The 24,317-nt window shown below is 38.5% G+C and overlaps 1 protein-coding gene across 6 annotated transcripts in view; it reads right to left on the bottom strand.

Annotated features, from left to right (window-relative positions):
- CCDC191 (coiled-coil domain containing 191) overlaps nt 1-24,317 on the bottom strand; it is an 88,122-nt gene that overhangs the window by 36,383 nt on the left and 27,422 nt on the right. For 5 of the 6 annotated variants that reach the window (XM_043874039.1, XM_043874038.1, XM_043874041.1 and 2 more), the window contains 4 exons: nt 18,259-18,449; nt 10,413-10,659; nt 1,804-2,249; nt 926-1,032 (listed from right to left, as the gene is read on the bottom strand). In XM_043874039.1, coding sequence (XP_043729974.1) covers nt 926-1,032; nt 1,804-2,249; nt 10,413-10,659; nt 18,259-18,449 — 991 coding nt within the window. The remainder of the gene's footprint in view (nt 1-925; nt 1,033-1,803; nt 2,250-10,412; nt 10,660-18,258; nt 18,450-24,317) is intronic. The other variant, XM_043874043.1, reaches the window with a different exon arrangement.

Here is a 24,317-nt window from a genome sequence, read left to right as displayed (position 1 = left end):
TAAAGATTACCTGAAAATAGCCAGGTGTTCCAAAACATGCTAACTCTTTGATCAAATAATAATTTCTTAAAAATAATCAAACCAAACTGGGCACTTCCTGATCATCCTTAATGATGGACAAAGAGATCATAAACTGCTAACTTGGCAGAGAGTCAATGCACAGATGGCTGATTTTTTTCATTAACAGGAAGGGACTGCAGGTACAGTGTACTTCTGGTGACATCACTTCCTGTCAGGGCAGCAATCCTACCACAGGTAAAAAGTCAGATTTACAAGCCACAATAAAATTGTCAAAGTGCCTACCACTTCACACAAACATATGTTCAGTGCATGACTAAGGACAGAGTAAAAACAACTAGCAGTTTCACTAGGTGAGTTCTAAGGAATGCTTCTCTTTTCATAGTATGGTTTGGTTTAAATAATGATTCCTATGCACATCAAAAATGCTATTAAAATGTCTGGTTTATAGATTTCATTCTAGAAGCCTGTCATCAAGGCACAGTTCATTATAAAATGATGTAATAACTTGATGTAGATTACTATAAACTGATCTGTATTTTAATGTTAAAAAGTACAATGACAGGTGACCTTGAGTGTTTATTCTTAGAAGCTACTCAGAATTTCTTTGTGAACTGTCCCATTTTAAACACACAATCCAAATCTCAAATTACAAAAAAAATGATTAAACCTTTCAGCAATGTTTTGTTTTTGTACTGGCCAGGAGGACCAGAAAGTTTGGCAGGACGGGTAGGGAAAAAGTCATGGTCTTCTCTGGTGTATCTACTTGTCACGTATCTACCCATCTTAGACTTTGACCAGGTTCTGCTAAGTCTCAAAACCCAACAGTTGCCAGGATTTAGTCCCAACATATCCTACTCCAGGAGGAAAGATAACCATAACCCAGGTCCCACCGAGATAGCCCTGCCTTTCAGTATAGGATGGGGCGCCATCAACTGCCTTGGATTCCTTCTGGGTCCAGAAAGAGAATTTCGGGAGTCACTACCTTCAGTCCCAAGGGAAGCAACAGGTGAACTGGGGGGAAAAAAAAGGGAAAAGAATTCAGACCAATCACTAATTTCAGAACTCAAAGTCTTTTACAAACTTTAATTAATCCTTACTCTCTGAAATAACTATGTATTATTATACCCATTCAATAAATTGGCATAATGAGGCATGGAAAGGTTGAGTGATTGGCCTGAGTCTATGATGTGAGTCAGGTGCTCTGACTCCCAACCCAGTGCTTCAGATCAATACATACTGCCCACTTCTTACCCTACCATTTATCACATATACTGAGTATGTCACAAGCATGTCTAAAACCATTTTAAAGAGCTTTTGAGAAATTTGGACTATTATTCTAGGTTCAAAGATGTTTATCTCTAACAACTACAGACTTAAGCTAGGTAAATAGCCATCCCTTAGGGCTGCTCCATTTAGACCTGATATTGTCTGACCTGGCTTCTCAGCCCTAAACATAATCAGGAATCCAGAAATCGAGTTAGAGCAAGTAAGCATTTTCCTCTTTTACTGGTAGAGTGACAGAGCTCCTCAGACAAAGGCAGCTACAATACAGTTGCTAACTGTATACAACTGGATCCTTAAAGGCAGCCATTTGCCTTAAATACCTTTTGGTACCTCTCACATACCAATCACAACGTATGGGGCCTCTCTGCTTTGCACATGCACAATAAGCAATTATGGAGTCTGGATGCTGGGTAAAATTCAGGAGCCTTCTGACTACAAAGTAAAAAAAAAAAACAAAAAACAAAGACTCCAGAGAGTGTTCCAACACAATGAACATACTTTGGAAGCACCTGACAGACTCCTTCCCATTCATCTTCTCCCGGGTTTGACAGCTGGCAGCTCTGTGGGTGTGTAAGCCCTGCTGCCCGCTGAGCCTCTGCCAGCCGCTGGTTTTCCTTCAGCTCCAGAATTGTTTTCTGCTGTTTCTGAAGTTTCTTCTTCTGCTTTTCAATCAGCTGCTGCTGGAAGATATGGCGGTTGCAGAAATGACTCATGCAAACAGGTTCTGCTTTCCGGCTGCTGGTTCTGAACTTCTTTTTGTTACCAGGCTGTTGGGAGGGCTCATCACCTGGGCCCTTGTGTGGCTTACTGTCAGACGTATCTGGAGGGGCCTTTTGGAGGGGAACCTGCAAGATGCTCTTTGTTGGTCTTCCTAGGTAGTAGCTGGGCAGACAACCACTACTCCCCGAGGGAGGCTTTTCCCACAAAGCAGGGACAGCAGCCACCTGAGAGATAAGGAATATGTTGTATCTCATCCATTTAAAGGACTGTGCTGATGAGCTCTATCTCCCCCCAGTCAGCGCCGCTCTGTTCAATGGCACAACTGCCCTGACCCCAGTCACGGCTGCTATGGGCTTCTGCCCGGCTATCTCAGTCTTAGCCTTGTGAGTCACTCTTAGAATGTGCACTGCTGCTCACCACAGAACCTGGTGGGACAGTGGGTACAATCACAGAAACTATTGCCATGGCCAGGATATTTGTGATCAGAAAAATACGCTCTTAGAAATATCTAATTTAGATAGTTCATTTAGAAATTGGGCATGATTACTCCAGATATACATCCCAGGAATTTCATCTGCATGAATTGACCCTGAATTTTGCAGGGAATGGGCTTCCCTGGTGGCTCAGATGGTAAAGAATCTGCCTGCAATGCAGGAGATCCAGGTTCGATTCCTGGGTTGGGAAGATCCCCTGGAGAAGGGAATAGCTACCCACTTCAGTATTCTTGCCTGGAGAATTCCATGGACAGAGGAGCCTGGTGGGCTGCAGTCCATGGAGTCGCAAATAATCAGACCCGACTGAGCAACTAACACTTTCACTTTACAAGAAATTGAAAATATTATGGCAAAGTACATATTCTTTCTCAAGAATGCTTGACAACTAAAGAAAAACTTTACAAGTCAATAACAGCTCTTTAATAATAACAGCTCTTTAATAATAACAGTTCTTTAATGACAGTTCTTCCAATGTCTCTCTTGCCACTAATAAATTAATCACAGGGTATTTATCTATTTCAGGATCAAGGCCTGGATTAAACCATACTGTCTCCAGCTATTCCAAAGAATTTATTTGGGGGAAGTGTTTGCAAGTCCACTGGGCAAATACCTACATTATATAAGACTAATGCTACCTAATATTTTGTATTAGCATAAGGCTTAATAGTTTTTAAGGCTTTATCACATAAATCTCATTTAACAGATTAAGGTGTTGTACTCAATTATAAATTCTATACAGATGGGAAAGAAACAAACTCATTAATCAGAAAAAGTTATGCTGGTTAAAATAATGTCACAGTTAAAATGTTTCTTCTAGAATAGTTTGATTCCATGGTCTAAGGTCTGATCAGTTTTTGATTCTGTCATCCACAGTGGTGTTAGGAGAAAAATACTATAAACTATCTTGTATCATAGAAGCTTCTAGCTCCATCAGGGTGCCATACTTGGGAACTCATAGATAATTTTCATGATGATGGAAGTATTTTCCATAGACGTAGTGAAAGCGAAAGATGTAATATATGGAAACTCTGAAATGTTAAAATACTTTAAAAAATAGCCTTCTATTTCAGAAATGTCAGTGGACCTTTATTCATGAGAACACCTGCTTAAGCAATTTAGTGTCAAGCAGGGTATGTGTTTTAGGTCCTTTTAAACTTTGTGGTAATGATGCATTATTAACCCAGCAAGACTATAAAAGCCTTGAGTACAGCAACAAGATTTCTTTTGGATCATGGTAACTTTTAAGGTGAAAATAAGAGAATGAAAGAAAATCTTAATGGTACAGATTGTACCACTGTACCATTAAACAGGACTTTTCTGTTTCTCTAATTGAGCCCAATTGTACATATGTCCCTCTGACGGTATAATTACTGAGCATCTAAGTATAGATTTTATATATTCATTTGTTCATGTTACACTGTATACTCTGGGCAAGATCAGAATTTATCTAGTAATCTATAGAGTCTATTACAGCCTTTTATTTTCATTTGTTCTACTTTTTACAACTTCATCTTTTATTGATAAAATCTTTTATCTTGACTTCAGAGATCTGAAGACTTTTTTCTTGAGTCTAAATTATATACACATGTAGCAATTTTTCTGCAGGTAACAAAGGACTTTCTGCTGACTTCTTCCATTTGAAGATAACAGTGGAACTTCGTGATGTAAAAGGCTTCACATAGCTATTTATATAGAAGATTCTCTTGGGTCTCAATGGAAACAAGATTATCTAACTAACATCAAGGCTAAGCTGCCTAGGGGAAGGGACCAAAATGTTACATAAATCCAAAAAAGCACCCTCATGACCCTCCTCTGCAGAGAGAGACTAAGCTTAAGTTAAAACCCGCCTACTTGCTGGCAGTAATCACAATAAAAAGCAAGGCTGGGGATCATGCAGTGCTCAATTTAACTTCACACGTTTGACTTTAGTACTCAACAGCATTATGTAGAAGGGTGCAGGGGCCAGGTTGGAGGTGAGGGGGCAGAGGTCCTTTTCCGAAAGTCTTTTCAAACATCCAAATGCAATTAAGAAAGAAAAAACTGAGAGGATTGACTTTATAAAAACTTATACTTAGAGGATGAACTTATGGTTCATCAGGGAGGAAGGGTTGAGGGAGGGATATATTGAGAGTTTGAGATTAACAAATACACACTGCTATATTTAAATAGATAACCAACAAGGACCTACTGTATAGAACATGGAACTCGGCTCAATATCTTGTAAAACCTAATGGGAAAAGAATTTGAAAAAAGAATAGATACATGTATATGTTTAACTGAATCACTTTGCTGTACACCTGAAAATAACACAATATTGTTAATCAATGATACTTCAATATAAAATAAAAATTAAAAAAAAATGAGTTCAACAGTTTACCCGACAGATTAATTATTGTATACTTAGAACATAGAATTTAAAATGTACAACCAGAAAAAATATTCAAATATGACAGACTAATTAAAAAGTAAAATGATATTTAACTGTATACAGTACCAAACTCCACAAATAAATCAAGACAAATAACAAAATGAAAAAAATTGCAAAATAAATGATAATAAAAGCATCAGTAGTCTTAAAAACATAGAGTTCCTATAAATAACAAAAAGATACATAATCAAGGACAAAAATGGACAAAATGTATGATGAGACAAATCACTATTAACTTTTCTATACTCATTTTCTGGAGAAGGCAATGGCACCCCACTCCAGTGCTCTGGCCTGGAAAATCCCATGGACAGAGGAGCCTGGTAGGCTGCAGTCCATAGGGTCGCTAACAGTCGGACATGACTGAGCGACTTCACTTTCACTTTTCACTTTCATACATTGGAGAAGGAAATGGCAACCCACTCCAGTGTTCTTGCCTGGAGAATCCCAGGGGGGGCGGAGCCTGGTGGGCTGCCGTCTATGGGGTCGCACAGAGTCGGACACGACTGAAGTGACTTAGCAGCAGCAGCAGCAGCAGCATACTCATTATCAGATACATATATATAAATGGTCAATATAAAAAATGCTTAACCTCACTAGTAATAAAAAATGTAAATGTTGAAGCAACAGTAACATGAAAAATATTTTACCTGTCAACTTGGCAAAAATAAAAAATATGGTATCAAACAGGAAAACAGGTACTTCTTTGAAACAACCTTCCTGGAAGGGCCATTTGGTAAAAGTCTTTAAAATGTGCGTTCTATTTTTAAGTATTTATCCAAAGTGAAGGCTTATGGATGTGTGCAAAGACTTAGCTACTTGTTCACGAAGGCTTTGTTTATAAAAGTGGTAAACTAGAAACAAGTTAAATGCCTAGCAACAGAGAAGAGTCTAGCCTGTGGTTGATGATAGAGTTTCATGCAGTCATTAAACACAATGGCACAGAATGACAGTCCTTAACCAGGGCTATTCATCAAGTTCACCCATGGAACTTCAAAAAAAAAACCATGGTGCCCACACCCAGAAATTCTGACTTTGTAGGTCTGAGTCCGTGTTATACTCCCAGTTGGAAACTACTGTTGTAGAAGTAGATTTGGTGACACAGAAAACTCTCATTACATTGTGGAAAATAATTTTAGAAAAACAGATCACATTATTATAAATAGAAAAGTATATTCTCACCAAAGTGGGTATAGAAGAACATATCTCAACATAATAAAAGTCATTTATGATAAGCCACAGCCAATATAATACTCAATTGTGTAAAGTTGAGAGCCTCCCCACTAAATTCAGGAGTAAGACAAGGATGTCCACTCTCACCATTGCTATTCAACATAATATTGGAAAGCCACAGCAATCAACAAGAAAGAGAAATAAAAGGTATTCAAATTGTAAGAGAAGAGGTAAAACTGTCACTGTTTGCAGAAGACATGATTCTCTATTCAGAAAACCATAAAGACTTTGTATACAAACTATTAGAACTAATAAATGAATCCAGTAAGGTAACTTCCCTGGTGGTCCAGTGGTTAGGACTCCACACTTCCACTACACAGGGCACAGGTTCCATCTTTGGTCAAGGGATGCACACATCCCTACTGTGCAGTGCAGTAAAAAAAAAAAAAAAAAAAACCAAAAAAAAAACCACCAAGGAATTCAGTAAAGTGGCAAGATATAAGATTAATATATTTAAATCTGCTGCATTGCTTTATACTAACAATGAAATATCAGAAAGAGAAAGCAAAAAAAAAAAATTCCATTTAAAACTGCATCACGTTGGCACAATACTGAAAATGAATTATACTTCAGTAATACATGAATAAATAAATAAAACTGCATAAAAAAGAGACCTAGAAATAAGCTTAACCAAGGAAGTGAAAGGCCTGAAAACTATATGCTGAAAACTACAAAATACTGATAAAAGAAACTGAAGATGATTCAAAAAAACAGGAAGATATCCCATGCTCTTGAATTGGAAGAATTAATATTATTAAAATGGCCATGCTACCCAAAGCAATCTACAGATTAAATGCAATCCCTATCAAAATATTCAAGACATTTTCCACAGAACTATAACAAATAACCCTAAAATTTATATGGAATCATGAAAGAACCAGAATTGCCAAAGCAGTCTTGAGGAAAAAGGATCAAGTTGAAGGCACAGCCCTTCCAGACCTCAGACTACACTACAAAGCTATAGTAATCAAAACAGCATGGTACCGGCACAAAAACAGACATACAGGACAATGCAACAGAATATAGAGCTCAGAAATAAACTCACACACCTATAGCAGATTAATCTCTAACCAAGGAGGTAAGAGTATACAAAGGAGAAAAGTCTCTTCAGCAAGTGGCATTGGGAAAGCTGGACAGTCTCATGTAAATCAGTGAAATTAGAATATTTCTTCACACCACATATAAAAATAAACTCAAAAAAAAAACCACCTCAAAATGGGTTAAAGACCTAAATATAAGACACGACATCATAAAACTCCAGATGAGAACATAGGCAAATTGGACATAAATCATAGCTGCATTATCTTAGATTGGGCTCCCAAAACAAAAGAAATAAAAGCAAAAGTGATCCTACTCAAACTAAAAAGCTTTTTACACAGCAAAAGAAACCATCAACAAAACAAAAAGACAGTCTACTAAATGGAAGAAAATATTTGCAAACAATGCAACTGACAAGGGGTTAATATCCAAAATATACAACAGTGCATACACCTCAATATCAAAAAAGCAAACAACCCAATAAAAAGTTGGCAAAAGACCTAAACAGACATTTTTCCAAAGACGACATACAGACGACCAACAGGCACATGAAAGATGCTCAACATCACTAATTATCAGAGAAATGCAAATCAAAGCCACAATGAGGTATCACTTCATACTGGTCAAAATGGCCATCATCAAAAAGTCCACAGATAATAAATGCTGAAGAGGGTGTGAAGAAAAGGGAATCCTCATACACTGTTGGTGGGAATGTAAATTGGTGCATCCACTGTAGAAAACAGTACAGAGTTTCCTTAAAAAACTAACACAGCAATGCTATTTACAATCGCCAAGACTTGGAAACAACTCAAGTGCCCATCAACAGACAATTGGTTTAAGAAGATGTAATGTATAAATACAGCAGAAGACTCAGTTCAGTTCAGTTCAGTTTAGTCACTCAGTCATGTCCGACTCTTTGCGACCCCAAGCTTGCCAGGCCTCCCTGTCCATCACAAACTCCCGGAGTTTACTCAAACTCATGCCCATCGAGTCGGTGATGCCATCCAGCCATCTCATCCTCTGTTGTCCCCTTCTCTTCCTGCCCCCAACCCCTCCAAGCATCAGGGTCTTTTCCAATGAGTCAACTCTTTGCATGAGGTGGCCAAAGTATTGGAGTTTCAGCTTCACCATCATTCCTTCCAATGAACACTCAGGACTTATCTCCTTCAGGATGGACTGGTTGGATCTCCTTGCAGTCCAAGGGACTCTCAAGAGTCTTCTCCAACACCACAGTTCAAAAGCATCAATTTTTCGGCGCTCAGCTTTCTTCACAGTCCAGCTGTCACATCCATACATGACCACCGGAAAAACCATAGCCTTGACCAGACGGACCTTTGTTGGCCAAGTAATGTCTCTGCTTCTTAATATGCTATCTAGGTTGGTCATAACTTTCCTTCCAAGGAGTAAGCGACTTTTAATTTCATGGCTGCAGTCACCATCTGCAGTGATTTTGGAGCGAAAAAAATAAAGTCTGACACTGTTTCCACTGTCTCCCCATCTATTTCCCATGAGGTGATGGGACCAGCAGAAGATTACTCAGCCATAAATAAGAATGAAATATTGCCATTTGCAGCAACATGGACCTAGATAATATCATACTAACTGAAGTCAGACAGAGAAAGACAAATATTATGTGATATCATTTATGTATAGAGTCTAAAAAACAATATAAATGAATGTATACACAAAACAGAAACAGATTCATAGACAAAGAAAACAAACTTATGGTTACCAAAGAGGAAAGGGGAAGGGAAGAGATAAATTAGGAGTAGGGGATTAATGGATACAAACTACTATGTATAAAAGAGATATCAACAGGGCAAAAGGAACTATATGCAATTATCTTACAATAACCTATAATGGAAAATAATCTGAAAAATATGTACATATAACTGAATCACTTTTGTGTTATATACCTGACACTAATAAAATATTGTAAATCAACTAGGCCTTCCTTTTCCTGTATTATGGCAAATTAGATATCCTCAGTGACTTGACTGAAGAAAATTTAAAAGCTAAATAGCATTAAAGAGGAAAATCTGCATATTCTTGAATAGAGAAAAGACCAGGCTATACACTTCAACATGTTATTGGTGTGTGTTGCATTCTCAGTCATGTCTGATTCTTTATGACCCCATGGACTGTAGCCTGCCAGGCTCCTCTGTCCACAGAATTTTTCAGGCAAGAATATTGGAGTGGGCTGCCAATTCCTCCTCCAGGGGATCTTCCTGACCCAGGGATCAAACCTGTGTCTCCTGCATCTCACACAATGGCAGGCAGGTTTTTACCACTAGCGCCACCTGGCAAGCGGTTATCTCTAAATGATGGAATTATTGCCTATTTTTTTCTTTTTCCTAGTTTTTACTTTTCCTCTGTGAATCCGTTTCTGTTTTGTATATACATTCATTTCTTTTCCCTTTTTGTCGTTTTCTCCTGGCAATTGCTACAATTAATACATATGAATTCTTATTAGGAAAATTAAACCTTCCCCTCTTATAAATCACAAGCTCATTTACAAAAGAAATGTCTGACAATCAAATAAGAGGTTCAATAATTCTAAACAATGCTTTATACATCTGTTCTTGGATGGAATCTTTCTCTTAGTTGTTTTAAATTCCCAGTCTATATTACATCTCTACCAAATTTCAACTATTCCAAAGTTTATACGTGATTATAAAAGAAGACTCATTTCAAGAAAGTCAACACTGACTGAAAGGCAACCTTTGTACACTGCAGCAGCTCTCATCTTTTAGATGGCCCAGGCCAGGAAATCTGACAACAGCAAACATAGTCCAGGCTGTGCTGTGCTGTGTTTAGCCGCTCAGTCATGTCCAACTCTTTGCAACCCCATGGACTGTAGCCCGACAGGCTCCTCTGTCCATGGGGATTCTCCAGGCAAAGATACAGGAGTGAGTTGCCATGCCCTCCTCCAGGGGATCTTACCAACCCAGGGATTGAACCTAGTCTCCCACACTACAGGCAGAGTCTTTACCACTGAGCCACCAGGGAAGCCCAAGAATCCTGGAGTGGGTAGCCTATCCCTTCTCCAGGGGAACTTCCCAACCTAGGAATTGAACTAGGGTCTCCTGCAATGCAGGTGGACTCCTTACCAACTGAATAGTCCAGGCTATACAAAGACAAAACTAAGTCCCAGTATGTAATAAGCAGGAAGACTAAGCAAAGGAAAAATATCTTACCTCTCCATTTCTAGGTGGATCCTCCATAGCTGTTGCCTCCTCAAGCAGACTGATGCTTGATGAAATGTTTGCACTGAGTTTCCCTAGTGATGCTGCCTCCAGCAGCTCATTCATTTTCTTCCTGGTTTCCTCCTTTGTTATGGCCAGTTCTCTCTTTAGGATCTCTACATGATGCCAATGCTGCCATTCTGTAAAATGGCGTTGGAGAACTTGTTTCCGGTTATACTCAGCAGCCAGTTGTTGTTTTCTAAGCAACAAAGCACTTCCATTAAAAAAGAAGCCATTTACTGCTTTTTAGTTGATCATATAAATAAAATACAAGTCCAAAGGAGTTCTAGAAATGCTACATCATAGCTCCAGTTTGTTCTTTTATATAAGCTCAAAGGAGTCGTTTTATAAAATTCCCCAGTGCAAAGGTTGTGCTCAAAGAAGGCACTGGCACCTCAAGGCACTGCCTCAGAAGAAAGAGGGACTGTTCCATTCTGTCACACCACAAAGACTTACTAAATTTTTTTATTACCATAACATAGTTTCTGAGAGCTTCTGGAGGGGAAGGAGCAGAAAGAATAGGTATTCGGGTAACTACTTTAAAAAAATATGAATGCATGAGGGAGATATTCAACTATACTTGCAAATCTAAGGAAGACAGGTTTGGGAGAAAGAGAAAGGGATGAAACTTAACAAGTGAATTGTCAATAATTAGTTAAGTATAAGACATAAAAATCAACATGAACTTATAAGGGTGGACCTTGGGGAAGGACTTGGTCAGGGAAAGGATCTCTGAAGAGAAGGACTCGTTTACCAAAGCCATAAACCGCATGAATGAAGGACCCCCTTGTGCAGACACTTGTTAACACTATAAGTATGTGAAGGGAATACACGAGGCACCTGCTCCCACAGAGCTCACTCACAGTCTAGTAGGGGTCTGGTTCACTCTCTTCCTAAGGAAGAGCTAGCTCCTTTTGATTTCTGAAAACTTCATGATGTTAGGGGACATGACTGAGTGGAGTTGGGAACTGCCAGCTACATTTCCCTCTAAAGGGGCTCTCAATTTGGAGACATTTTGGTGATAGTCAGGTGACAATTCAAGCATAGAGGTCTCTGAGATCAGTCTATAAGTGGATGATTATTGTCTCCGAAGAAGGGAGCTATAGAGCTTGGAACTTATGTCACAACCACGGTCCATTTTGAGATTTAAAATCTAATATTGTTTAGATACCTACTTAATTTAACCTTGTAAAGGTGACTTGAATAAGTTCTCTACAACACTATTTGCATATCCACTTCTGTTAAACATATATAACACTTAACCCTCCTCGTGGACTTTTTGGGGTCATATAAAAAAAGTCTTAATGTTTTAAGCCAATGAATCAGAAGAACATTTCTACAGTTCTTAAATGCTTAAAGTGACTTTTAAACCTTCTGTAATTGACACCTACATTAAGAAAAATGTGTTACACCATGACTTCAATATAAGCTTATGTGTGTATGAAACAAAGTATATATAATTGAAACAAGAGTTTCCTCAAAGGATATTTACCCTTACTACCAGAGATACTCTAATGTTTCTTTTCTAATCTATTCTATTTTTTAAAAAACATAACTTGTCTAGAAGCGGATTTTAGGAACCATTAATGAGTTAAAACCCTTAGTTTGAAAGACTACTCGAGAGTCACAGAATTTAACATATGTCAGAGGAGTTGGGTGAAATAACCAATTAGTGAGAGTAATGTTGATTGAAATAATAGAATTTAGTATAAATGCTAACAGCAATTCTGCCAATAGCATATTTCATTATATATAATTGTTTCTTTCTAATGCAATGATAGATAAAAAAATATTTGGTGATTGACTGATGATTTTTATAGTAAAAATACAATATGGTAATAAACATTTATATATAACATTTTACTTTGATAGAAAAAAAGAAAGGCTCTGAGACTGAATGACCTTGAAATAAAAATTAAAAAAAAAATAAGACTAATAAATTGGGTAGCAATGCAGGTAAGAACAAAGCTCAAAAAATTTCAATGTCTAAATAATAAAACAAACAAAACACCCTATGGCATTTTACTCAAGTGAGTGGGAATCATAAATTTCCACAGGCTAGAAGATGTATGTGCTCTGTATGATTAATGTAAAATTTGATTTACATCAATCTGGGCATGAAGGAGAAGTGTGAAGTTTACCTGATATGTTAATTTCATGTTTTTATAGCATAAACAGCTCAAAGCTGCACTGGACTCTTGACTGTCAAGGAGAGGGGTTATTTGGATAGTATGAAAAGGCAAACAGAAAAATACTTCTGGAAATATAACAAAAGACTAAAGAGTTAAAAAAAAAAGTGGGTTGAAAATCCATGTTTATTACAGTGTTCAGAGCTTTCCCTATAGTGATAATGCAGGGATTTGAGGATGTACTTGGCTTTGTAGGAATGGTAGGAACACAGAAGCTAGGGGTCCAGAGACAAGGCTGCTTCTGCTCTTGCTCCCTTGTGGTTCCCTTCAGCAGAGTGACACTTCTGCAGACAAGTCCATTTTTATACTTTTAAAATGATGATACTAAAGGCATAAATATTTCTGAAACTGAAAAATCACTTAAATTTCTTAAAAGCTCAGTCAGATGTGATTTACTTGGGCATGCTAACCCAAAGAAATGGTTCCACAGTTCCCAAATACACATAAAATGAAGAAGTCCTTTATGGATCCTGTCCCAATATGTTTCCAAGGTGAAATCAGGGAATTTCTGACAAGAGCATATAAATTGATCATTATAATTATATAACAAATGCAAAGAAAGGCTGTCTCTAAAGAACTAAGTATATAAAATGTAATAGGTCCAAATAGAAATTTAAATATGAACCAGGCTGCTCAGAATCAACACCTCAAATGCTACGTAGCTGTTGATCTAAAACACAGTGGTCAGAAGAACACTAACTAGATAGGGGACCCTGGGCAAGCAACTGAAAGTGTCTCAGATTCCTCTTCAAAAGTCATATCACTCTAACAACAACAAGCCCTATACTGCCCATTGCATAGGAGTCTGTTTTTTTTCTTTTTTTTTTTTTAGGAGTCTGTTTTTAAAGATGTAATTAAATTTTAAAAAGAACCTGAAAATATAGAACAAATGCATATGTAAGGTAATAGCACTATCTAAGGACAAGACTATTAGATATCTAAAAAGTGAGTGTCTTGAATTTTTTAAAAGGAAGTAAGAGATGATAAATAAATAACCATATGCTAGTGATCTGATAAAGAGTGCTGAAATCTGATGCAGAACACAAAAATAGCAATGATGCAAACAGCTACATTTGGGATGAGTGGGTTCAGCAGGAACAGGAATACATAAGCTAATGCATTCCGAAATGCATCAGGTAGCCCCCTCCAGGGAAAACATGGAAGATAACACAGTTCTGCTTTAAAGAGATTTAAAGTGAGCCAGCCAGGGCAAGTCTGGCTGGTCCTCCTGCCTCTCTGGCAGACACACTAGGAACTTTACCAGCTTTGGATGCCACACAATTTCTAGTCTCTCAAATGGATACCGAGATGAGCATGGAGGGAAGGGCAGTGGGCCATGATTAACAGAGATGCTTCATAAATGATTGCCCTATGCTGCTGCTGCTGCTGCTAAGTCGCTTCAGTCGTGTCTCTGTGCGACCCCATAGACGGAAGTCCACCAGGCTCCCCCATCCCTGGGATTCTCCAGGCAAGAATACTGGAGTGGGTTGCCATTTCCTTCTCCAGATTGCCCTATAGCACGCTGAAATCAGGAGTGTCAGAAATGGGGAGTACCTGACAGTCTCTTGTCAGTTCTGCCTCCCCACCCCTAGCTAGCCTGGCGGGTTCACCCCAGCCTGTTCCCACACAAGCTGAGCATGTACTGGCTTACCAGTTTTCCCCTAAACTGAAAAATGCTCTCTTCTACTTAGTCATGATCTGTCTCTCTCAAAAGATGGGACCCAAGAGTTCTTATTTTTAAAATACTGCTTGGGGGATTGTAATGGATGATAGCCAAGTCTACGTCCCTCCTAAGTTTTTTTTCATCTTATTGTGCCTTCTGTTGCAATTATTTTTAGCATTTGGGTAAATTTTTAACTTCCCCACTTAGATTGAAAACTCCTAAAAGGCAAGAATGTTCAATGCTCTTTTTAGTTCCTCTACTTAAGAAAAAGTCTAGTATACAGTAAGCATCAGTAAAGCTGACCAAGTGAATGAATACATGCTATCAGACAGAACAAATGAATGAGTGAATGAATAAATGTCATGGTTTGAAGGATGACAAAGGGCCTGCCACTGTACCCCTCAATCATTTTGGGCACTGTTTCCAGACACTGACTATTAAAGTATAAGTTTCCTAGGAGGGATAACATCAAATTGAGGAGTATAGAGACAGAGTATGAGGGGCTAGAGGGACACAGGGAAGAGATGAAAGCCTGGTCCAGGAAAGGCCCAAAGCACTTGTTCAAGAGAAGGCAGGGTTGAGGATACTGTGGAGATTAGTAAGGGAAGGACAGAGATGCTTCCCAGGAAAGAACTGAGGAGTCAGGAAAGTAGGCTCAGGAAGGGTGGGGAGAGGATGTTGAAAACAAGCCCTGCTTCTTCCGTGTGTCTGGGCTAGCTGTAAACGGAAGGAATATGGTGGAGAGGAGGAATGGAAGATCTGGAGCCAACTTTCAAAAGTGAATATGCTAAAGAAATTAAGTCCAATACCATCACGGCCAAGGGTCTAACTTAGCATTGTTTGCCACCATTTCGTTGTATTACCTGAGTGACTAAATCCCTAGTTAAGAGTTTGGGAATATCTGTCAATGTTCCAACTGTATTACAATATTGTACTGACATTCTATATACACCAAAACTACTTTTAAAAGAAAAAAGATAGACAAAAATTCCTATTAGGGAATTTCTAAGAAAATTTAGAAAATAAACCTTTAGAAAAAGGTGTATCTTTCAGGAGAAATACATGGATGAGTGAGACTCTGAGCACAGGCTCAGTAAGAAAAGAAGGTGGCTAAATCAGGAATGAGAAGAGACGGATTTGTTGTTGCTCCAGAGAGAAAGTGGGAAGAACAGAAAGGAAAGAAGGCAGAGAAAGAAGCCCCAAATGCTGGGCCCCGCAAGGCGGACAGGCCAGTAAGAGGAAAGCCCAAGTGGCAAAAGAAAATGTGGATTCAAGAGCTGGAGCCTAAGGACACAGTTGACATTTGAGAAACAGACACAACACATGATTTTCAGGTCCAGGTGAATGGGCTGAAGAACCAACGATGTCCTGTCAATCTGGTAACAGTTTAATTTCTATAATGAGTAACCCATGTACAATAAATGCACTCTATCCTTTGATCTCACTATTTAGGAAAAAAATGCTTGAAAATGTATGGAGTTAAATTACAAAAGAGGAAGCAACCAAGTTCTTCATTCATCCACTGACTCACCTATTATTCATCAATTATGTGTTTAGTGTTCACAGAGAAACTGGGAGAAGCTCTGACGAGTGTGGCAAAGGGGATCCTGGCTCTCCTGACACCCTGAGTCCCACTGACACTTTTTGGTTTCTGCTTGTAGTAGCTACCTTTGAGCTTTTTTCTTCACCTCTAATATCCCAACCTTCTTTGCACAAAATCACCCAAAAATTTCCCGAAACCATCTCTAGAATGAAGAACAACATGCAGAGAGCCAGGGATTTGTAGGAAAGCAACATGAAGGACAGTGTGGCTCCTTTTCTGTGTTTCTAGCTTGACTTGTTATTTGTTAATTACTGCTCTTGTTTCACATCTACAACTATCTAGAGTCAACGGCAATACACCTGAAAAACATGACTGTCTGAGGGAGCCATCACCTAGATTTTCTTTAGGTAGAAGCAGCATAGTATAGGAAAAAGCACCTGACTCGGCATCAAAAGGACCAGGCTCTAGTCTTGGGTGGGCTACTTGAAGCTTTATGACCTTGACAGAGCTGTTCATCCTTTCTGTGCCTTACTTTTGCAATCTGTAAAATGAGGGGCTGGATCAGATACTCCTTGAGGCATCTTCCTACTCTAAGAGTTTCTTGCTCTAAAAGTTTATAGTAAAAAAATAATATATATTATAAGTTAAATATTTTCTAACTCTGACAGTTTAAAAAAAATGTAGTATCCATTCTGAGCATTTAAAAATACACACTTGAAAATAATTCACAGATATGAGACAAGAAGTTCTAAGAAGATCTTTAAAAAAATTGGCACATAATGCTATTATGAAATCCCCATTTAGTGCTTTTATATTTAAATAGCTTAATTGGAACGGAATCTCAAGTTCTTCAGATTTGTCTTCTAGAGGTTTCTTCTTCTGGCATGTAAATTTCATAGACCACTCTGAACTTTAACATCTTAGTTTCCACTCCTGTTATGCCCTCACTCAGGATGTTTCCCCTTTGCAACACCTCTAATTTCCTTCCCTTTTTTATCCAACAAATCCACCCAATTTTTTGGTCAATCACTGGGTCCTCAAAATTTAGAAGTAAATTGTAAAATGCTCCTCCCCCATACTGAAGAGATTCCCTCAGCATACTGTAGGAAAGGAAAATTGTCTAAGTCACCATCCTGCTTAAAAACCTTCAGGAATTCACCTTTATTTACCAAAGAATGCCTAAACTCCTTGACTTACCATTTAAGGCCTTTCACAGGTTGATGAACTTGACAACCACATGCTTGATGATTTCCAGCCACATTTCATGCCATCATCTCACTCCCTACTTCTACCTAGGAACATCCCACTAACTGCATGCAGAATCCAACTTAAGACCCATTTTCTTGATAAAGCCCTTCCTGATATTCTGTAGGAGCCTCTTCAATTACTTCCCTCTAGTAGGTTCTCAACAGCCAAAGGAGATACATTACAAAGTATATAATGCTAGTCCACACCTGTATTATTTCTAGATTTCATCTTCCCCACAAAACTGAGTTCTTAGAGGACAAGGGGTCATGTGTCAGGCTCCTACGTACCCACCCCAAGGCCTGATGCTGTCACGGGGATGCACAACTCCAGCAATGATACTCCCTTCTATCAATACATGATGATGCTTTCACATACCATTCATCCAATTTTCCACCCAGAATGAACAACAGAATCACTGATTGAGAAGTGATTAAACCTAAGACCATGAACGGCTCCCTCCAGCTTTCCTCACCAATAAACAAATGGTTCCTTCCACATCTATGATTTTGGTTTAAGAATGCAAAGTTGAGCTTGGAAATCAAAAGAAGAAAATGTATTTAAAGTTGATAGAGCAAAAGAAAGTTTTCTTTGAGGACAAATTCGGTGTCATTCACAAGTCTAAGAGGGAACTGATATAAAGGTGTCAAAAACCTCTAAATAAGGTGTGGGGAAGTGGGAGAAATCATTCTTGCACGTTTGTCCTCCCAAGTGGATATTTGTTCCCTATGTCCGTAATTAACATTCTATGTGAGGACAGTGATTTTTATCAATGAAAATTACTAGCACATAAGCTAAAATCTGTCTCCTAAATTGTAAGATGGTCCAGGGTACAATGCTACTATGTCAAAGGACAAGGGAAAAAGCATAATACTAGCTTCCTTTAAAAAAAGAAAAGCATGTACATTTGTATATTTTAATCCAAATTTTTTTGCTTATAATGTTCAGTTAAAATTTCCCAGTTTGGGATGTAACAGAGAAAAACAGTGATATATTTTAAATGTAAATGAGATGATTATAGTGAACAGCATTTTTAGAGCTTATTTTTGGGTTCTTCAGGAGAAAAGATGTCTTACATAAACATAGAAACATAAATATATGTCCTGCATATACATTTTCATGGCATATAATTCATGGTATTAATACAAATAATAGTACCTGTTTTCTTCTCTAAGGTAATTTTCTATGGCTTGAGTCTCCCGCCCCAACTTCTGAGATCTCGTGTAGTCTCTCCAGGCCCGCAGGACCTTCAGTTGCAACTTCCAGTCGGACAGGGTCCCAGCTTTCCCCAGCTTAATCCTATGATCAAGAATCAGCTTGTGCCAGGCAGAGAAATACCGTTTTTGACACTGCAATGGAAACATTGGAAAATCAGTGCTAGGGTTTCTAATATCTACTGATGGGAAGCCTCTCCTCAGATTTCCCCCTCACACTTTTTCTAACAAATCTAGGAACTTGATGGAAGGGGAACAGACAATTGCTTTATGCCAATGATGATGAGAAACATTCAAGTCTTGCAGCTAAGGCACTATCAGCCTCATGACTTAAGCTATTACTAAAATATTTAACTCTCGTTGTAAGGCACCAGTCCTACGTAGAGCTGGACTAGCTGTCACAACTAAGATCTAAGTTTAGAGGCCTATTTGGGAGACTTGAAAGGTCTGCTTCCAACAGATCTCCTGTGCCAGACTGTCTTGGGGCTTAAATGCCAACCGGGAACACCACTGATGTCCTACACAAATGAACACAGGAGATCCCATAGCATGGAATGCAGTTTCTGGTGCCTCAGAACAAGACAGCTAAAAATGGCTTCAGCTGAGCTACCACTGACCATGTCGGGGTTTTGGTGAGCACTCCAAGAGAAACTAGATACCCGGGCTGCTTGCAATCTTCCACTACATGTATCTGACAACAAATCAGACAAGGTCTACTGACCCTAAGGATGTCCCCAGAGGAGTACTTATGGTCCCAGGCTAAGACCTACATCTTCTGTTTTCACATTTTATGCTCCCACTTCATCAAATTACTTTTAGTTCTTGGTCTTATACCAACCACACTGTTTTTGGACTTTCCCACTTATGGTCATATTAATTTCTCTGTCCTTTTATGCCCTCTCTTTGCCTGATGACTTCAGGGGTCACCTCTCTCAGGAAGCCCTCCTATTACCAATCACTCTCCCCACATGTAAGTACTCGTCCCCTGGGTTGCCAGGGCAACCTATGCTTTCTTCAGTCAAAGCAGTCCTCATACTATATTATAGTCACCTGATACCAGTCTTCACAAGACTGTGAGCCTCCAGAGGAGGACCTGGCAGATCTGAGAGTACACCACATGTGCATGCTCAGTTGCTCAGTCAGGTCTGACTCTGTGATGCCATGGACTGTAGCCCGCCAGGCTCCTCTGTTCATGGAGTTCTCCAGGTAAGAATACTGGAGTGGGTAGCCATGCCCTTCTCCAGAGGATCTTCCCAACTCAAGGATCAAACCCAGGTCTCCTGCATTGGAGGTGAATTCTTTACTGTCTGAGCCCTCAGGGAAGCCCCCGTACCACATGTGGGGGGCACTACATAGAAAGTAACTGCATATGTCAATGTATGACAAAACCCACTGAAATGTTGTGAAGTAATTAGCGTCCAACTAATAATAAAAATAAATAAATAAATAAATAAAAAGAAAGTAACTGCATAGAAAGTGACTCTGGGAGGTCTAAGAGATGCCTAGCGACCAGCATTGAGAACTTGGTGGCCATACCAGGGTTGGCCCCATTTATTGCCTCTTTCTCTTTAAAAATACTTATCCTTCACTGTTTCAACATTTAGTAAGCACCAACCATGTTTGAATTTTGGGATTCTGAACAAGTTTTTTTAAGATAAAATCTCTGCATTTGTAAGGTTATAAGGAGAGAGGGTATATAACTTAACGACCAATAACATAGGCAAGCATAGGCTGGAATTCCTAGAATAGCTCATTTGGCCTGAAATGTCTTCCACAAAAGAAACCAATTACATTCTCATTTAGACAAACTACAAAATCTTCTTTTTTATAATTTTCCATTAGGAGAAACCACGAAAGTCTTTAAAAAGTCCTTGTTCCTTCTCCATTATGTCAAAGGAGGACAGATTTTCTAGACTTTCACCTCAGATCCCATGGAAAGAAAAGCGGGAAGGATGGAGAAAGAAAGAGAAAAGGGAGGAAGGACAGAATAAATGAAGGGAAATTCTCTGAACATAAGATACAGTTTTAGTCATAACAAGGAAAAGATGCATAGCTGCCTGTTGAGGGGGTATGGCTTTTTTATTATTGTTTGCTTATCTATCCCAAAAAATACAGCATGAAAAAAATAGTGTTAACTTGTGCACTGTAGTCTAAAGAAAATATACCTATTTGCCAGATTCATTTAAGAGATTCTTCTTAAGAGACTTGATGAAATATTCTATATATAGGTAACTATCACTAATTTTGACTCCTGGAATACTTCTAACGATGAAATAGTACAAACATAATCCACCTTGATGATAATAGTACTATTAAGAATGTCCTTGGATTTCCACATTCTTTCTCTCTATAAAATTCAAAGCATTTCACATGTACTATTTTATTAACTCATAGACCATCATTACAAAATAGACTGCAGATATTATGATTTACCTTACCAAGCCAAACTTCAAATTGAAAAGGGATAATGGCTAAATTCACAATGTGAAGAGTTTGTGGTATACCCAAGGCTAAAATGAAAACATTCAGGCATCCTGATGACCCTAATATACCAGGCAAAAATTCTCTTAAAGAGGAAGAACAAATTATTTGCTTTTTTTATACTGAAAGAGAAAGAATTTGATACATCACTTAGCTCAGCAGAAAAGCACTGCTGGAAACATGTGAGTTTAAGAGGGGGAAAATTTGAGTTTGTAAACACCACAGTCAATATATTATTTCTTTAAAAATACTTAAGTTTAGACTTTGAGAGCAAAATGATCAGTTTTGAAGGTCTATAATTCAGTTTCACTACATAGAAGTTAATAGTAGCAAAGTGACATACTCATACAGTGACTGCTTTCTTGAAATCACCTTGCCATTGGTTTTTATCCCTGCCTACTCAAAAGAGCAATCCAGCAATCTCATTTAAATTAAAAAAAAAAAGTATGAATCAAAAGTCACTTAGTTATTATTGATTCACAGTTAACATTATTTAGACAAACAGGAGTCCCATCAATGTGCTTGGAAGAAAATATTTGAGAGAGGAAAAAATTCTTGGTTCTGTCTGCTCTGGGACAAGATGCTAGCACTCTGTTCTTACTGAGAACAGACAAGAAGTGACACAGCTGACAGTCACCATCTATTTACCCTTCCTATTATGTTCCCCCAAGCAGAGTCCCCACAGTGCTCAGGCCTGCTTCTCCTTTACTGTTCTCCACTCTGGAACTACAGAAGGGCTCTATCCCTTTGCTCTTTGAAACAAGAACTATTACTTAAAATCAAAGTTAGTTAGAAGAGGAACACATTCTGCTTAAGCATGAGAACCATGTTTGAACAAGGCAGACAACTAGTCTTACCTCCCTCTGTTTCTTACCTAGCTCATTTATTTCTGCACCATGTTTTTATTTCTAATAGATTCTCAAATAAAGTCATTCGCTCTTTTACTAACTTCTAACATCTCTTTTTTACAGTTGTGGTGATAATTAAGACTTGTTACAGGTAAATAAAATGCTGAAAATCACCGTGGGAAGAACTGCTCCTAAGTACATATCTACCTGCACTGCAGGCAGATTCTTTACTGACTGAGCTACCAGGGAAGCCCAATGTTTAAAATAAAATACTACAAAGTGAGTTCAAAACTGGGAAAGGAGTACATCAAGGCTGTATATTGTCACCCTGCTTATTTAACTTATATGCAGAGTACATCATGGAAATGCCGGGCTGGATGAATCACAAGCAGGAATCAAGATTGCTGGAAGAAATATCAACAACTTCAGATATGCAGGTAATACCACTCTAGTGGCAGAAAGTGAAGAAGAACTAAAGAATCTCTTGATGAGGGTGAAAGAGAGTGAAAAAGCTGGCTTAAAACTCAGCATTCAAAAAACTAAGATCATGGTATCTGGTCCCATTGCTTCATGGCAAATATATGGGGAAAAAGTGGAAACAATGGCAGATTTTATTTTCTTGGGCACAAAAATCACTGTGGACAGTGACTGAAGCCATGAAATTAACAGATACTTGCTCCCTGGAAGAAAAGCAAATCTAGACAGTGTATTAAAAAGCAAAGAAATAATAACGCCACAAAGGTCTGTTTAGTCAAAGCTATGGTTCTTCCAGTAGTCATGTATGGATGTGAGAGTTGGACCATAAAGAAGGCTGAGTGCCAAAGAACTGATGCTTTTGAACTGTGGTGTTGGAGAAGACTCTTGAGAGTCCCGTGGTCAGCAAGGAAATCAAGCCAGACACTCCTAAAGGAGGTCAACCCTGAATATTCATTGGAAGGGCTAGTGCTAAAGCAGAAGCTCCAATACTTTGGCCATACGATGCCAAAAGCTGACTCACTGGAAAAGACCCTGATCCTGGAAAAGACTCAGGGCAGGAGGAGAAGTGGGCAATAGAGGATGAGATGGTTGGATGGCATCACTTACTCAATGGACGAGTTTGAGCACACTCTGGGAGATAGTGAAGGACAGGGAAACCTGGCATGCTGCAGTCCATGGGGTTGCAAAGAGGTGGACATGACTGAGCAACTGAACAACAACTACAAAGTGAAACTTAGGAAGTTTTTAAGCGAAATGCTTTTCTTCTTTCAAAATCTTCCACAAAGTATCATTTGGTCATTAAGGATTCCACTCAAGAGAAGAAATGACAGCTCACTCTGCTAAATTTATTACCTGCACTGGAGTTGCCCTCCTTTTGTTGGCAAGAAAAGCTCTTCCCTGAAGTGTAATCACACTACTGTCACTGGGAATGATTGACGTTAGGTGGAACAGCAATTTGCTATCTAATCTTCATTGTAATTCTAACCCTGTCACTAGAGATGCTTGCTCTGATTAATGAAGTGGGTAACTCATCAGAATTCCTCTGCTATTTCCCTTTTGTCAGAAAGCTCAGTGATAATTGCATCAAAATTCTCAGTCATGGAAAAATAAACAATGAATTGTAAAGAGGACAAAAATGTCAACACGTTTACAATTTATTTTTGCCGAATGGAACTAACTGTGGTGCAACTAGTGGTCTAGGGCAACCAGCCAAGGCCCGAAGGTTAGAAACAAAGGGCTCAGCTGACTCCTGGCTGCTGCCAGGCCCAAAGAAATAGACATCCTAATACTACACAAGAAAGCAATCCTCCATGTCTCTTTTCCTTTTGGAAGACCACTATCTTGAGGTAGAGGACCCCACAGACACTAAAAAGTGCCTGAAAGGTGGAGAGGAGGATCTTTCAATTTATTCATATGGTGTATCACATTGACTGATTTGCATATATTGAAGAAACATTGAATCCCTGGGATAAACCCCATTTGATCATTAAAAGGTATATGATCCTTTTAATGTGTTGTTGAATCTTGATACAGCACTGAAAAACTGTCCCCTATATGCCATCTTACTTCTGATTTGAGAAAATCATTGTGCCCCACCCCCAACCCCTGAACACATACACGCCTATAACTACATAAATACAACAATGAGAAGATCAGTTTTCAGCACTCAGTGCTAAGACCTGGATTTGCTGTTGGGTTTCATGGAAAAGCCTAAACTTTGACAACCAGTGCTATGGGAAATGCTCACACTGGCTACAGACAAAAGGTACTTTTGTTATGGACTGAAAGCTGTGATGTCATTTTAGTTCTGTATTTAATTTTTTTCCCCTTCACTTTTAAACTTCAAAAAAAGAAAAAAACCCACTTTATTACAGAAATTTGACAAACATATCCAAAAGTAGAATACAAGAATAAACCTCCTCAGTCAGCTTCAAAAATTATGCTAATCTTGTTTCATTTCTCCTCCACTCACTTTTCTTTCCTGGAGTATTTAAAAATAAATTCCAGACATCAGACATTGTATCATTTCACCCACAAATGCATCAATATGTATTACTAACACAAGGACATTTTGTAAATTCTTCTTAATTCTTCTAAGAAGTTTCGATCAATAATACTGCTGCAATTATCTAACTCAGTAGAATTTCAGAAAGCAATTGCTTAGTCGCATCATATTACATTTTTAACCAATAAAACA

This window comes from Cervus elaphus, chromosome 19 (genome assembly GCF_910594005.1).
Source record: "Cervus elaphus chromosome 19, mCerEla1.1, whole genome shotgun sequence".
NCBI lineage: Eukaryota > Metazoa > Chordata > Mammalia > Artiodactyla > Cervidae > Cervus > Cervus elaphus.
This window is presented reverse-complemented; position numbering and strand designations above follow the sequence as displayed.